The 14,717-nt window shown below is 39.1% G+C and overlaps 1 protein-coding gene across 5 annotated transcripts in view; it reads right to left on the bottom strand.

Annotated features, from left to right (window-relative positions):
• Window positions 1–14,364, bottom strand: part of PIAS2 (protein inhibitor of activated STAT 2) — a 98,525-nt gene extending 84,161 nt beyond the window's left edge. For 3 of the 5 annotated variants that reach the window (XM_080821007.1, XM_080821008.1, XM_080821010.1), the window contains exon 1: window positions 14,171–14,363. In XM_080821007.1, coding sequence (XP_080677133.1) covers window positions 14,171–14,194 — 24 coding nt within the window. In that variant the 5' untranslated portion in view covers window positions 14,195–14,363. Of the gene's footprint in view, window positions 1–38; window positions 148–2,303; window positions 2,393–14,170 lie in introns of all 5 variants that reach the window. The other 2 variants (XM_080821011.1, XM_080821009.1) reach the window with 2 other exon arrangements.
• Between the last annotated feature and the right edge of the window lie 353 nt (window positions 14,365–14,717).

Here is a 14,717-nt window from a genome sequence, read left to right as displayed (position 1 = left end):
CAAATTGAAACCTCACTGAGGTATCACTAGATACATACCAGAATGACTAAAATGAAAAACAGTGATAACACCAAATGCTGGCGAGGATGCAGAGAAACTGGATCACTCCATACATTGCTGGTAGGGATGTAAAATGGTACAGCCACTCTGGAAAACAGTTTGGCAAGTTCTTAAAAAACTATATATACAATAACCATACAACCCAAGAATTGCACTCCTGGGTATTTTTATCCCAGAGAAATGAAAACTTATGTTCACCAAAAAAACCTATGCAGAAATCTTAAAGCACTTTTATTTTTAACAGCCCAAAACTCTAAACAACATGGATGTCTTTCAACAGGTAAATGGTTAAACAAATCCAAACCATGAAATACTACTGAGCTATCAATACATAAAACAACATGAATGAATCTCCAGAGAATGATGCTAAAACCAAACCCAAAACATAACACACTGTATGATTCCATTTATATAACATTCTTAGAAAAGATAAAACCATGGAAATGAGAAACAGATGACTGGGTCCAAGATATTAAGGGGATGGGAAGGAAGTGGGTGTCGTGATAAAACTGACAACAAGAGGGATCCTTATAGTGATGGAAATGGTCTAAATCTTGACTATGTCAATGTCAACATCCTTCTAGTATTGTTGTGATACTGCTCTAAGGTTTTGCAAGATGTTACCACTGTGAGAACTTGGTAAAGAGTATGTGAATCTCTGTACTACTTACTTCTCACAACTGTGAGTAAATTAACTTTCTTAATAAAAAGTTTAATTTAAAATTACAAAGACCAAGATTACTAGAGCGGATTAATATTTTTAATCCAATAGCCTGATATTCATAAGAGAGAAAACTAAAAGAACACAAAAATGTAGGGATAGGGAGAATTTTAAAAATCAGGCAGAATTAGTTGACCAAAAGAGAAGAGTACAGCTATAATATAAAACAGTAGTATATAATACAAAGAGCATTCAAAGGCACAAAGAGTTAATACGGAGAGTAAAAGCTCCAATTCAACAGGAAAATATAAGCTTAAACTTTCATGTACTACCAACAATTTAAAATATATTTTAGAAATTAGTAAAACTATAAGAGAAAACTGGGGGGAAAAATGTTCTTCTAAAAGATTAACATACTTCTGCTCTCCAAAAACATATGGAAGATTTAAACAGAATTAACAAGCCTAACTACCAGACATATATAAAACTTTGTGCTTCCAACTGAAAAATCACATTCTAAGTACACACAAAACCAAAAACTGACCACAGTCTTAGCAGATTTCAAAAGATCACTATCATACATATCATGCTTCCAAATTACAACACATTTACAAATCAATAACTAAAGAAACTCCCATGTTTGGAAATAAAGACTTTTCAAAATAACTCAAAGAACTGACAATGAAAAACAGAAAAATACAAGTGGAAAATAATGAAAACACTGCACATCAAAACTTGTGTGATGCAGGGAAAACAATGGACACCTATGTTAAAACACTGAAAATTAAAAAGCAAGGCATCCAACTTAAGAAATTAGAGAAAGAATAAAAATGTGCCCCCCAAAAGCACAAATTAAATAAAGAGCAGAAAATAATGAAATGGAGGAAAGATACATTGAAAAGCATAAAAAAAAAAAAATCAAAAACTTGATCTCTGATAAGTCTTTAAAAAATTGGTAAGCTTTTAGTTTTTGAGAGATCAAGAGAAAAGGCATTAAAAAAAAAAAGATAAATGGGACATCAACTACAGGTAATACAAAATTAGAGATTAACAACTTAATACCATAAATTCAAGAACATGAATGAAAAAGACAACTTCCTATAAATATATAACCTAGCAAAACTGGCTTGAAAATTGAAATCTTATAAGCATAGCAATTGAATCAGTGGTTAAGAAGTATCCCACAAAGAAAACAGTCACAATTTTGTCAGGGAGTTCTATCACTTAAACAGATCATTCTAATCCTGCATAAATTCTTCCAGAAAAAGAAGAGCATATTTTTTTAGGTCAATATTACTAATTATAAGAAGTAAAAATCTTAAATTAACTATCTTCAGTTTGAGTCCAAAAATGAAAAAGAGACAAATGAGGACTGACTTTATGCTTGAAACACACAAGTTTCACCCCATTAACAGGTTACAAAGGAAAAACATCATCATCTCAAAAAAATGCAGAGAAGGCTTTTGATAAAATTCAATATCCATTCATGTCTTTTTTAAATTAGCAAACTAGTAATAGAAAGGAACATCCTTAACCTGAAAAGATTATCTACAATAAACCTACAGCAAGCATCATACTTAACTGTGAAACTTTGAAAGCATTCCCTTTAAAATCAGGAACAAGATCAGGATGCCCCCATCACCGCTTCTATTCAACACTGTACTGGAGATCCTAGCCAGCACATTAAGACAAGAAAAAGAAAGAAAAAAAAAAGCATAAGAATTGGAAAGGAGGAAACAGAGAGGTCATTATTCACAGATAGGTCTGTCTACACAAAAATCCAAAAGAATTCTATTGATAATTTATCACAATTAGGAGTAGAACAAGGTTGTTACACAAAGTCAAAACCGTACTTCTATACACCAGCAAGGTAGAAAATATAATTATGAAAAGATACCATTCATGATTCGATACAAAAACAAAGTACCTAAAAATAAATCTAACAAAATATTTGCAATAGCTTAGTTGAAGAAAATTATAAAACTTTATGAAAGACATTGTAAAAGGCCTAAATAAATGGGAGATTACAATGTTCACGGTTAAGAAAACTTAGTTCTCTCCAAAATTATTTATAGATTCAATGCATTTCCCATCAAAATCCCAACAGATCATGCATGTTTGTGTCTGTATAACTTAGAAAAATGATTTTAAAATTACAAAGGATTGAACAGGCAAGAAGTACCCTAAAGAACTACAAGGCAAGAAGAGTTGGCCTACTTCTTGTCCCTCAATGATTAAGTAGACTTTGAGACCAACCTTCCCTATGAACATTTAGAAACTGAACATTTAGAAACTGAATGTATGAAAAACATCCATTTGAAGACATGAAGCACTATAAAAAGTCTCAAGGATCTGAGAGGCCAATGCTGTGAAAAGAAGGGAAGTATAGAAAATGAAGTACAACGTTTAATGGCTCTTTTCCCCTGCAAGTATCTGCCAGTGGAAAAAGGGCAATGGATAGGTGGAGAAGTCAAGATCTTTGAATACACTTATAGGGCTGGGGAAATGAGAAGATTATTTGTAAAATATAACCTGCAAGAGCTGTATCTGGGGTATGTACTGAATTCCTACAAATCAGTAGGAAAAAGACAAATAAACCAATACAAAGGTGGGCAAAAAAATTGGCAAAGTCATGTCACAAAAGATATCCAAATGGCCAACAGACATATTAAAAGGGACTTAACATCATTACTCATTAAGAAAATACAAATTAAAACCACTAAATATTCACTAAAATGTTTAAAAGAGTGCAAGAAAGAACGTGAAGCAACTGGAACTCTATTTTGCCAGTGGAAGGGAATAAACAAATTATAATTACATGCCAATAAATCTTACAAACAAAATTGAGGAGAAAAGACACAAAAAATATATACACCATACAGTTCCATTTATGTAAGTTTCAAAGAACAGACAAAACTAATCTAACACTAATATCAAGCCAGTACTATCTTTGAGGAGACCGAGTTTAGTCACTGACAGGTAACTTTAGGGTCCTGGTGATGTTCTATTCTCTTCATCCACATTTGGTTATATTGAAAAAATTCACCCAGATGTATTCTCATGATCTACATATTTCCTACACGAATGCCCTATATCAACAAAAGTTTGTTTTTGTGGAAGTTGTTACAGAGTTGGGAGTACTAAGACAATGTGATGGTGCTGTCAGTGCAGATTAAAAGATAAGAATCCAGAAAGCACAGACAGATTCAATTATAGAACTATTAAAATTAGTAAGAAAAAAGGTTTTTTAAACCTAGTACAAACGTGGACAAGAGACAGGATAGGTAAGAGAATCTCAGAAGAGCTAAGAAAATGTTAATAAGCATAATAAAAGATGTTCACTTTCATTACCAAAGGGAAAAATTAAAAACCATCAAATGAAATTTCTACTCAGTCGCAAAAACATTCAATGTGATCGAAGTGTTAGCAAGAAAGCAAAGTAATGAAAACTTCTACATTGTTGGAAAGAGCAAATAGTGATACATTCCTTTTTGGAAAATAATCTGACCTCATCCAGTACTGTTTTGAAGACACACATATCCATATCCTTAAATCCCAGGAATTCTACTCCTAGAACTTCTGCAGTGAAACATACAAATATTTACATTAAATGAAATTAATAAAAAATTACAAATAGTGTCAAATCAGTGCAGATTAAGTTTATAGAATTTTTCTTTATTTGCATTTTCAGAATATTCTGTGTTCCAGAAGTTTGGATAAGAAATTTGGGGACCTGTAATAGGAAAAAAAAAAAGGAAACTACACAAATTTCCAACGAGAAGTGATAAACTGGTATTCATACAATGGAAAATTAAAAATGATAATAAAAAAATACAGCATCATTCCATTTGTATAAAATTTTTATGTACATAAAAACTTAGATATATAGATACAATATAATTTTGTATGTCTACATACTATGGATAAAATCAGTATGAAAAAGATAGATGGCCCAATATAAAAATGGGCAAAAAAAAAATTTGGGAAAGCCAAATACACAAACCATGATTATAATAAGAGAACTGTCTCAAGAGATCTTTCTAAAGGAATTAGCATCCTCAGAGACTTCAAGGTATTTTTCCCCATAAACTGAGAACAAGTTGTTACTGAAAGGAAGAAAAAATAAAGCTTCTACAAACTAAAAATATAATCACTGAAATAAATTCTGCAGAAGAGTTTAAAGACAAAAATCAAGGAAATCCTCATATATAAACAAATACGTGTCTATCTAGAAGTCCAACTTTCACCCCTGAAGTCTCAAAACAGAAAAGAGGGGAAAAAGTAATCAAAGAAATAAAAGCTATTCCCTATAGCTGAAACGACTTTAGAGCTAAAAAGTTACCCTCCGCCCAGAATGAAAAAAAGGTTTACAACTAGACACATTTCACAAAATACCAAAGATAAAAAGATCACCACAAAGATTTTAAACAAGGTGACTACAAGGATAACTACCAGATTTGTAATGCAACTCTATTAGCAACACTGGTGTTTTAAGTTCCTAGGGCAAATCTTTCAAAATTCGGTAGGAAAAACTGATTACCAAAATATATAATTCTACATCTAAACCTCCAATGAGGAACAAAGGCAAGTCATTTTCAGACACTGAAGAAATTAGACGTTTATCACATGTCCATACTAAAACAACTGCTCAAGATTATATTCCAGTAATATCAAAATGGAATTTAAAAAAGACAAGGGATTCAAGCAAAAGACCCAATCCACATGCAATATAATCCCAGGACAACAGCTGTACAGCAGATCTAGAAAGCAAGCTGCCCAAATTCGAAAAGAAAGGTTGAGAGCTCTAGAAAAACCCATCACCAAAAAAAGCTGAATGATTACATATGAGAACACATTATAATATTAAATTTAAAAGATGATTTCCATAAATTCTCCTCACTCAAGCAGGACTCTATTACATTTCTCCTTTGAGAAGCACAGGGTACTGTAACAGAAGTTCCTCCATAGCACCAAGTGATCTGGTTTCGCGGTGACTAATATTTCTATCAGGATACATACTACAAAGGGCGGTCCAAAACTCAATTTCTAGAATCCTCCCACAGAAGCACAGAAAAGTTTAGAAGTGTTATAAACCATAATATAAATGCTAAAATCTTGACAGTGCAATAAAAAATGAAGGCTGGAAGTAGAGGAAGACTGGAGGTAGGAGAAACAAAGGGAAATAGATGGGTACTAAATCCTCTGCGAGACTGGGAACTGAAGAGATACTGCCTAAAATTGATAGGCCAAGAAGCAGAAGTTTAACTATTACAAAAAGTTAATAACTAACAGCAAAATTAGGAACAAAAATGTAACTGGTAGAAGACAAGATGGCCAGACACAATGAAAAGATGCTCAACATCACTCATCATCAGGAAAATGCAAGTCAAAACTACAATAAGATATCACCTCACACCTCTCAGAATGGCTTAAATCAGTAACACAAGAAACAACAGGTGTTGGCAAGTATGTGGTATATGGGGGACCCTCTGGCACTCTTAGTCGGAATGCAAACTAGGGCAGCCACTCTGGAAAACAGTATGGAAGTTCCTCAAAAAGATAAAAATAGAACTAATCTACGAATCAGCAGTTGCACTAGGTTTTTACCCAAAGAATATAAAAATACTAATTCAAAGGAATACATGCACCCAGTATTCATAGCAGTATTATCTACAATAGCAAAATTACAGAAGCAGTACGAGTGTCCATCAATAGATGAATGAACAAAGATGTGGTGTGCATGTACACATACACACACACACAAGAATATTACTCAGCCATGAAACAGAATGAAATCTTGACACTTGCAATGACAGTTGGAGCTAGAGAGTACATGCTAGGCAAAATAAGTCAGAGAAAAGACACATACCATATGATTTCATTTGTCAATTTAAGAAACAAAACAAACGAGCAAAGGGGAAAGAAAGAGAAACTGAGGCAAATCAAGAAACAGACTTTTAACTATATTTAACAGAGGGTTAACAGAAGAGAGCTGGAGGGGGGGATGGGTAAACTAGGTGATGGGGATTAAAGTGGGCACTTGGGATACGCACTGCCTGATGTACAGAAGCGCTGAATCACTAAATTGTATGCCTGAAACTAGTATAACACTGTACATTAACTGGAATTTAAAACTTTAAAAAAATAATAAAAAGTATAACTAGTATAAATCAATATGCTAGGAAAAGTGGAAAACATAATGATCTAAACTTCTTAACTACTAGAGTCAAGCAGAAGATACTGCCCAGAGTTTAAAGAAAAATCAAGATACAGAAAAATATGTGGTGTTTTTGAGTTTGGGAACTAGCCTAAAGAGAAAAACTAAAAACAGAAATACCCAAGCATGGTTAAAAGGCAGTTAGTTATATCAGGAGTGGAATCTACCAGGAAAGAAAGGAAGGGCTTTTATTTTTCCTTCTGAACTTTCCTGAACTACCTGCACAGGTATTGCTTGCATTTGGGAAAAAACAATGAGGAATGGTGATAAGAATAAAAATCATTATTAAAACCATTTTCCAGGGGCGCCTGAGTGGCTCAGTCAGTTAAACTTCCAACTCGATTTCAGCTCAGGTCATGATCTTAGGGTCTTGAGAACAAACCCCTATTGCAGCTCCACTCTCAGCATGGGGCGTGCTTGGTATTCTCTCTCTCCATCTGTCTCTGCCTCTCTTTCCGCTCATGCACTTGTACAAGTGCATGCTCTCTCTCTCGCACTCTGTCTCTCTCTCTCTCTCTCTCTCAAAATAAATCTTCAAAGACATACACAAAAACATTTTCCAGGTTGGTGCGCCTGGGTAGCTCAGTCATTTAAGCTTTCTGACTCTTGATTTGGCTCAGGTCATGATCTCAGGGTTGTGGGATTGAGCCCTGTGTCAGGCTCTGCACTGAGCATGGAGTGTGGAACCTGCTTAGGATCCTCTCTCCCTTTCCCTCTCCTCCCCCTTGTGTGCACACATGCATGCATGTGCATGTACACACACACACACACACACACACACACACTCTCAATAAATATTTTTTAAAAAAACAACATTTTGCAGGTTAAAGAAAAAGTAAAATAATTTGGCCAAAGTCAGTCAATAACCATGTAAAAACAACCTTCTGCAACGTAATCAAGAACAGCTTTTACTGACCTATATGAATAATCAAATGGAGAGGTCTGAATGTCCATGTTAGATTTACATTGTTCTCTGCAAAGTCACAAAAACTCTTTTTTGTTTCAAACCACTTTTCAAAAAAAAGTCGAGGAAAAAAAGCCACATTACCAGGGGTGGAGGTTCAATGTAAACATTCATAGAGAATGGTTTGGACTATGATACCAATCGATTCCACATATCACTTTTATTTCAACTGTGTAATTTCTTAAATTCAGGTACTTGAAAAAGAGACTAGCTGTAAGGATAACTCAAGGGAGAAAGAATCATCCTTCAACAAATAATGTATGAAAGTGGATATCCATATGCAAAAGAAGTTCAATCCCTACCTCACACCATAAACAAAAATTAACTCAAAATGGATCAACAACCTAAATGTTAAAACTAGAACTACAAATATAAACCCTTATATGAAAACAGACATAAATCTTTATGACACTGGATTAAGCAATGACTTACCAAAATCACAAGAAAAAATTTATAAATTAAACTTTGTCAAAATTAAAAAAAACTTTTGTGCTTCAAAGTACATTATGGAAAAAGTGAAAAGACAGTCCATAAAAATGAGTAAAATATTTGCAAACCATGTATCTGATGAATACTCGAACTTAAAAGTTTAAAAATGGGCAAAAGGTTTGAGTAGACATTTTCCCAAAGAAAATATACAAATACCCAATAAGCACAAGCAAAGATACTCAACATCATTAGTCACCAGGTAAATGCAAATCAAAACCACAGTGAAATACCACTTTACACCCATGTGTGTGAGTATATGGAGAAATTAGGACTCTTATAACTACTAGTAGAAATGTAAAATGTAGTAGTTTGGGGAAAGTTTGACAGTTCCCCAAACACTTAAACAGAGTTATCACACGTACCCAGTAATGCCATCCCTAGGTAACTACCCAAAATAACCGAAAACATATGTCCACACAAAACTTATACACAGATGAATGCTCATACTAGTCAAAGAGTACAAACAACCCAAATACACATAAACTCATGAATAAACAAAATGTGGTATACTCCATACAATGGAATATTATTCAGCCATAAAAAGGAAAAAACACTGCCACATGCTGCAACATGTACCTTGAAAAGGTTATATTAAATGAAAGGAGCCAGACAGAAAAGGCCATGTGTATGATTCTATCTCTATGAAATGTCTAAAACAGACAAATCCATAGAGACAAACAGTAGATTACTGGAACCTGAGGGCTGGATGTAAGGAGGAGTGACTGCGAATGGGTACTGGGTTTCTTTTGGAATGATGAAAATGTTATGGAATTAGATGGTGGTGATGCTTGCACAACTCTGTGAATAGACCAAAGCCATTTTAAAAGGCTGAATTTTATGATATGTAAATTATATCTCAATTAAAAAATTTTTAAAAATAAAGTAACTAAGATCCAATCCAGAAAAATAAAGGCAAAATGCTAAAAAAAAGAGAAACATCTGAAGAATGTTATATTTAGAACAGTTTTAGAAATGTCTTAGAAAAGACACTCATGGAGGGAGGCCACAGACCTAAGGTGCAAACAAATGCAAAGGCATCTACCACAGCTAAGAATACCTTGGTTTACTATTTAAAATTATCCATTTAAGTTAAATACTGAGTTTGGAACGTGCTTTCACAGACAGGATCTCAAGTGAAGTTGTGTCCCGAAATTTCAGTTACGTCCACTCATGACTTTGAATCATATGGTAGATTCAGTTGCATCTATCTTATCTATTAGTCTATTTCCTCATCCAATAGTTGAGGAGCATGAGGGATGAAGAACTCTAACTTCACACACCCCTCCTATTAATTTCTTATTCTCCCTCTATATCCTAACAGCACCTGAAGCTACCAGAATGGCAAGTCCTGCTATGTGTAAAGAACCAAACATCCAAGCCTTCCAGGCAGAAAATCTTCTGTTATAGAATTACTTAAGACTCAGCATAAAAGCTCTTCTGCATTTGGTTTGCCAGTATCTATTAAGAAAGTTATGATCACTCACTCTCTTTCACTAGCCCACACACTAAGACTGCACACACATTCACTCTTGTTCTCTGACACACATGGAGATAATAAACACAATGCACAAAAGGAAGGGGATGAGGAATGCAGGAGAGGAGAGAGAAACTTTAAAGAAAAAAAAAAAAAGAAGAATGTTATCGCAATAGATCCCTCCTTCATCTCCATAATTCAGTGGTGAGAAGGAAGGAGAGTAGATTAACCAGGTTAAATAATAGCAGGAACCTTTTTAAGAACTTCCAAAAGACTGCACCAACAGCCCACAGTATACAATTATGCAACTGGAGGAGAAAGACAAGGGTAAAAAAGCCACTCTGGGGGATGCCTGGATAGCTCAGTCAATTAAATGTCCCACTCTTGACTTCAGCTAAGGTTATGATCTCAGGGTCATGAGACTGAGCCCCATGTTGAGCTGTGCACTCACCCGGGGGTCTGCTTGAGATTCTCTCTCCCTCTGCCCTCACCCGCCCCACCCCCACACCGGCACTCGAATGCAAGCTCACTCTCTAAAATAAAACATAATTAAAAAAAAAAAAAAAAAGCCACTCTGGTGGCTTTTCTGAACTTCAGAACCCCGACTATTCTGCCTCTGCTCCATCCCTGTGCTTAGGTCCGACAGAGACTATTTCGTAGGGAGAAAGGAGGTGGCAGTGACAGAGGTCCCAGTCATCAGACCTTATGAGCTTGTCCCAAGTTAATACACAAGTAGTTAATTTACAAATTAGTTAATTCAGAAACTTCTACCAACATAAAAGCTATATACAACCAACCAATGAATTGAATAATTTCTTCTCTAGCATCTTGAAAGCTTTGAATACATGATGTGTTATCATAATCGTCCTTGACTACTCAGCCCATAATTTCCACTTCAGAGAACTTGTTCGTTCCTTTCCCCAAACCCATCAAGATAATCTCATGAGTCAGGTTTGTGTGCTAGGACTCTAAGCTTCTAGCCACAGATGATTAGAATAGAAGAGGACCCTCAGCTAAGCTCAGCCAGTCAGATCCTCCTCTCTCAGAAGAACTAGAAGAAAGGTGTGCTGGTATTCTATTAAAATTAAAGCAGCAAAGTACAGGGTTGCCATATTCTGCTATGACCAGACAAGACCTCTAGTACTGGCTTACATAGCAGTCTCAAAAACTAAAATCATCTGGCGACCTCTTAAGGCTCCACAGGAGTTGCCTCATCAAATAACCCCTACCCCCACCCTAAGCTTACAAAGCAAAGGCACAGGAGTCACCAAAGCACAGTGGAGATGACCTTTCCCAGAATTCCTGACCTCCAGTACGGGAGATGGCATCACCAGCCAGAAGTGACCTGCTCTGGTTATACATGCCCCTAGGGAGTAGCCCCAAATGATAATGGATAAAGATACTGGAAATCCTCTCAGCAGCAGTATGGGCAGCCAAATATGTGACATCCAGGTCGGCTATTTCCTCTACTGCCAAGTTAGTCAACAAACTAATGCTGGCCATTTTCCCTTGTCCTTCAATTTACTTGACGATCTCTCTGACCCTCACAGAATATATTCTGAGGCAGAGACCATTTAGAATGTCCTGCATGTTTCTTCCTCTTTCCCTCCTTTCTAATTAGATTTTCAGTCAGCTGTCCGGTTTCCCCTCCAGTATTATATATCACATAAGAAGGGCACCGGCTATTTATCACTGTTTAGTTCACAGATTGCAGGCTGATGGCTAGCAGCACCACACGAACCTGAAGGAAACTACGCAGAGCAGGACAGCTCTGACTCTGAAAAGCATGGACTCTAAAAAGCTGGACATCTGAGGTTAACATCCCAGGTCTTCCAGCTCAAACTGCGTCAGGTTACTCAAGCTGTCTCAATTTCTTCTGACAATTCCTCTAACAATTCTATTACAATTGTTGTGAGAATCAAACAGGTATGTGAAGTGCTTAGACCAGAGCCAGGCATGTAATAACCACTTATATTATAATGGATATCTATCATCATCATCATCGTCACTGTTTGAAATGAGGGCAGGGCACGGAGACTGTTTACCTTTAAATGTAGAAGATGCTGCTGAGCAGCTAAGGCGAAGACTTTTCCAGCATCCATCTGCACACCCTTTCCCTCCTCTGAAAACTCTTCCCAGTCACTCTCTGTTGGGCACCTTATGTGAACTATGAGGGAGGGGCCATCTTCTATCAAGTGCAGGGAGAAGCAAAGACAGCTGATTTTCAGAAAGAGATGAAGTGACCCACAAAACAAACTGTAGGGGGCAAGGGTGGGGAGGGGAAAGAGGGAAAAGGAGGGGGAAGGGAGGGGGAGGAGATAAAAGGGGAGAGTGGAAAAGGGGGAAGGGACAGGTACACCCAAAGAGAAAAACGCATCTTTGGTTTCCAAACACTTGCAGTTCCTGGTTCCACCCGAACTTCAGCACTGACTGCCTTCTCTGCCCTAGACTGGTAAATAAATCCTCCTTTTTTTTCTTTTTTTTTTTTTTAAGATTTTATTTATTTATTTGACAGAGAGAGACGCAACAAGAGAGGGAACACAAGCAGGGGGAGTGGGAGATGGAGAAGCAGGCTTCCCGCAGAGCAGGAAGCCCAGATGATGCCAGGCTGGATCCCAGGACCCTGGGATCATGACCTGAGGCAAAGGCAGACACCCAACGACTGAGCAAACAGGCGCCCCTTAAATCCTCCCTTTTTATTAAGCTTTGGCCAACAACATTTATAAAACTCTAATGCAAGTCTTGGAAAAATTTTCATCAACAAAAAACCTTAAAAGAGAATAAATTATATAGAGATGTTACATGCAAAATGAAGAGGATACTGCAGGTAAAAAAAAATTTAAAAAATTTAACTTCAACATTCAGTCTCCTCAACCAATCCCTGAACCTAATGCATTCATTTATACAGCTGAGGCTCAGGCCTGCTTGTTTCAAAGCTCCACAGGTGTTAAAAAAACTCTATGCTCTGAGACATTAAAACTCCTACACTTACCAATACGATTATCCTTTTAACCTACTATCATGGTTCTCTGTACAAACTAATATAGAGCATAAAATGCATTAATGTACCATTCTTTTTGAAACAACAGAGGGAAAATGGCAGGTATTACGCAAACTATAACACATTCTCTCTTTAGATCAGAATCACCAATGCGTCCTTTTGCTGATGTCCACCATACCAGCCAGGTGAACAGTCAACATCCTTCCCCACTCCATCCCTTGCGGAAAAAAACAATAAATATACAAAACTGAATATTTTACCAGATTCTTCTTTCTTCTTATTCCAAAAAGTAACCCTAACATCAGACGTCTGTTATGCAAAAGGACTGTCGTTAATTTCAAGTTCACATTCATCTCTACTTTGACTTTTCTTTTAAATCAGGGTTCCGGTCCTTAAATATTCCATTTCTGTCGCCAGTAATTCAGCGATCCGTAAAAAATAAAGCCTATTCGTTGACCACCGTTTAGTTTCAATTGAGGACTCTGAAGGTTATCAGCCCAGGGAAAAACATCTTTTCCGTTCTACCCCCAGCACACCCATTGTCAAGCCTCTACTATACAAAGATATCAACAATAAAGTTGTGACCTTGTTCTCAGACTAGAAAGAAAAATGCTTTCCCTCGAGCAAAACGAGTTCACAAACAAACCTCATGACAACACGGCCTTTGCGGGTGTCTTACCACAGCACTACGAAAATATCAAGGTTTAAGGTCGATTATTAAAGGCAGCACTCCCAAAAGACCACGCTTCTCTTCAAGAAGAAGCTCTGGTGGGAGAAAGGGGCCTTTCTTGTGACAGATCTCACTAAACGGTAGCATCAGCCATAAGAGAGAGGATTCCTAAACGCAACTTCACGTTTCAGAAAACAGGCTCCCACCAAGTGAGTAACGTGTAGACTTCTGAATCGCCACACACACACACACACACACACCCCCATGAAGGTGGAAAAGCAAATCCCGCTTCCCACCTCAGCCCTTACACGAGAAAGTCGGGTCCCCACGAGCCCCTCCCGACGGCGGCCCCCGCCCCACGCCAGGTGTGCGGACCCCCCGCGGGACCCACCGGCCGCTTGCCCGGGCCCCGGGCCCGCCGCCCCCGCGCGGCCCAGGCGTCCTCCGCCGCCTGGCTCCCCTCCCCCGCCCGCGCCGGCCCGGGCGGGCGTCCGCTCGCACTCGGGCCGGGGCTCCCGGCTCCGACAACCGGTCCCCGCGAAACAAGAAGGTGGCGGCCGGCGACGCTGCGGCTTCCCCGCCTCCCCTCCCCTCCCCCGCGGCCTCCACTCCCCACTCCCGCGCCCCCGCTTACCCTCAACTCCTCGAAATCCGCCATTTTACACCACCCGCGGGCGCCGCCGCCGATGCCGCCACAGCACCCCCTCCCGCTGCTGCCAACGACGCCGCCGCCACCACGGCCGCCGCCGCCGCCTCCAGCACCATCCTGCACTGGGCGCCGCTGAAGACGCCGCGGCCGCCGCCGCCGCCGCCGCTGCCGCCGGACCTGTCACGTGACCGGCGCGGGAGCTCCGCCCCCGGTGCGCGCGGGCCCCGCCCTCCGGCGCCCACCCGGCCCACCCGGCCCACCACCTTCCGCCCACGTCTTCCGCCCGGGCTCGCGGCGCGCCGCGTTCGCCGCGAGTCAGCTCCCGCCCTCTCCCGCGGCCTGCCCGCCTCCCGCACGCCTTTAGGCGTCGGGCCCGTAGCCGCGCCCTCGGTCCCGCGCGGCGTCTGCTTCCCCTGGAAGCGCCGGCGCGACTGCGGCGTTACCCGCCGGCCTGGAGGAGGGCCTGGCCCGGGGGAGCGGCGAACACGACGAAGAGGTGGCCTGGACTCCCGACAGCAACATTTCGGGAAAA

This window comes from Martes martes (genome assembly GCF_963455335.1).
Source record: "Martes martes genome assembly, chromosome: 13".
NCBI classification, from domain to species: Eukaryota; Metazoa; Chordata; class Mammalia; order Carnivora; family Mustelidae; genus Martes; species Martes martes.
The sequence above is the reverse complement of the archived record's forward strand: the minus strand, read 5'-3'. Positions and strand labels throughout refer to the sequence as shown.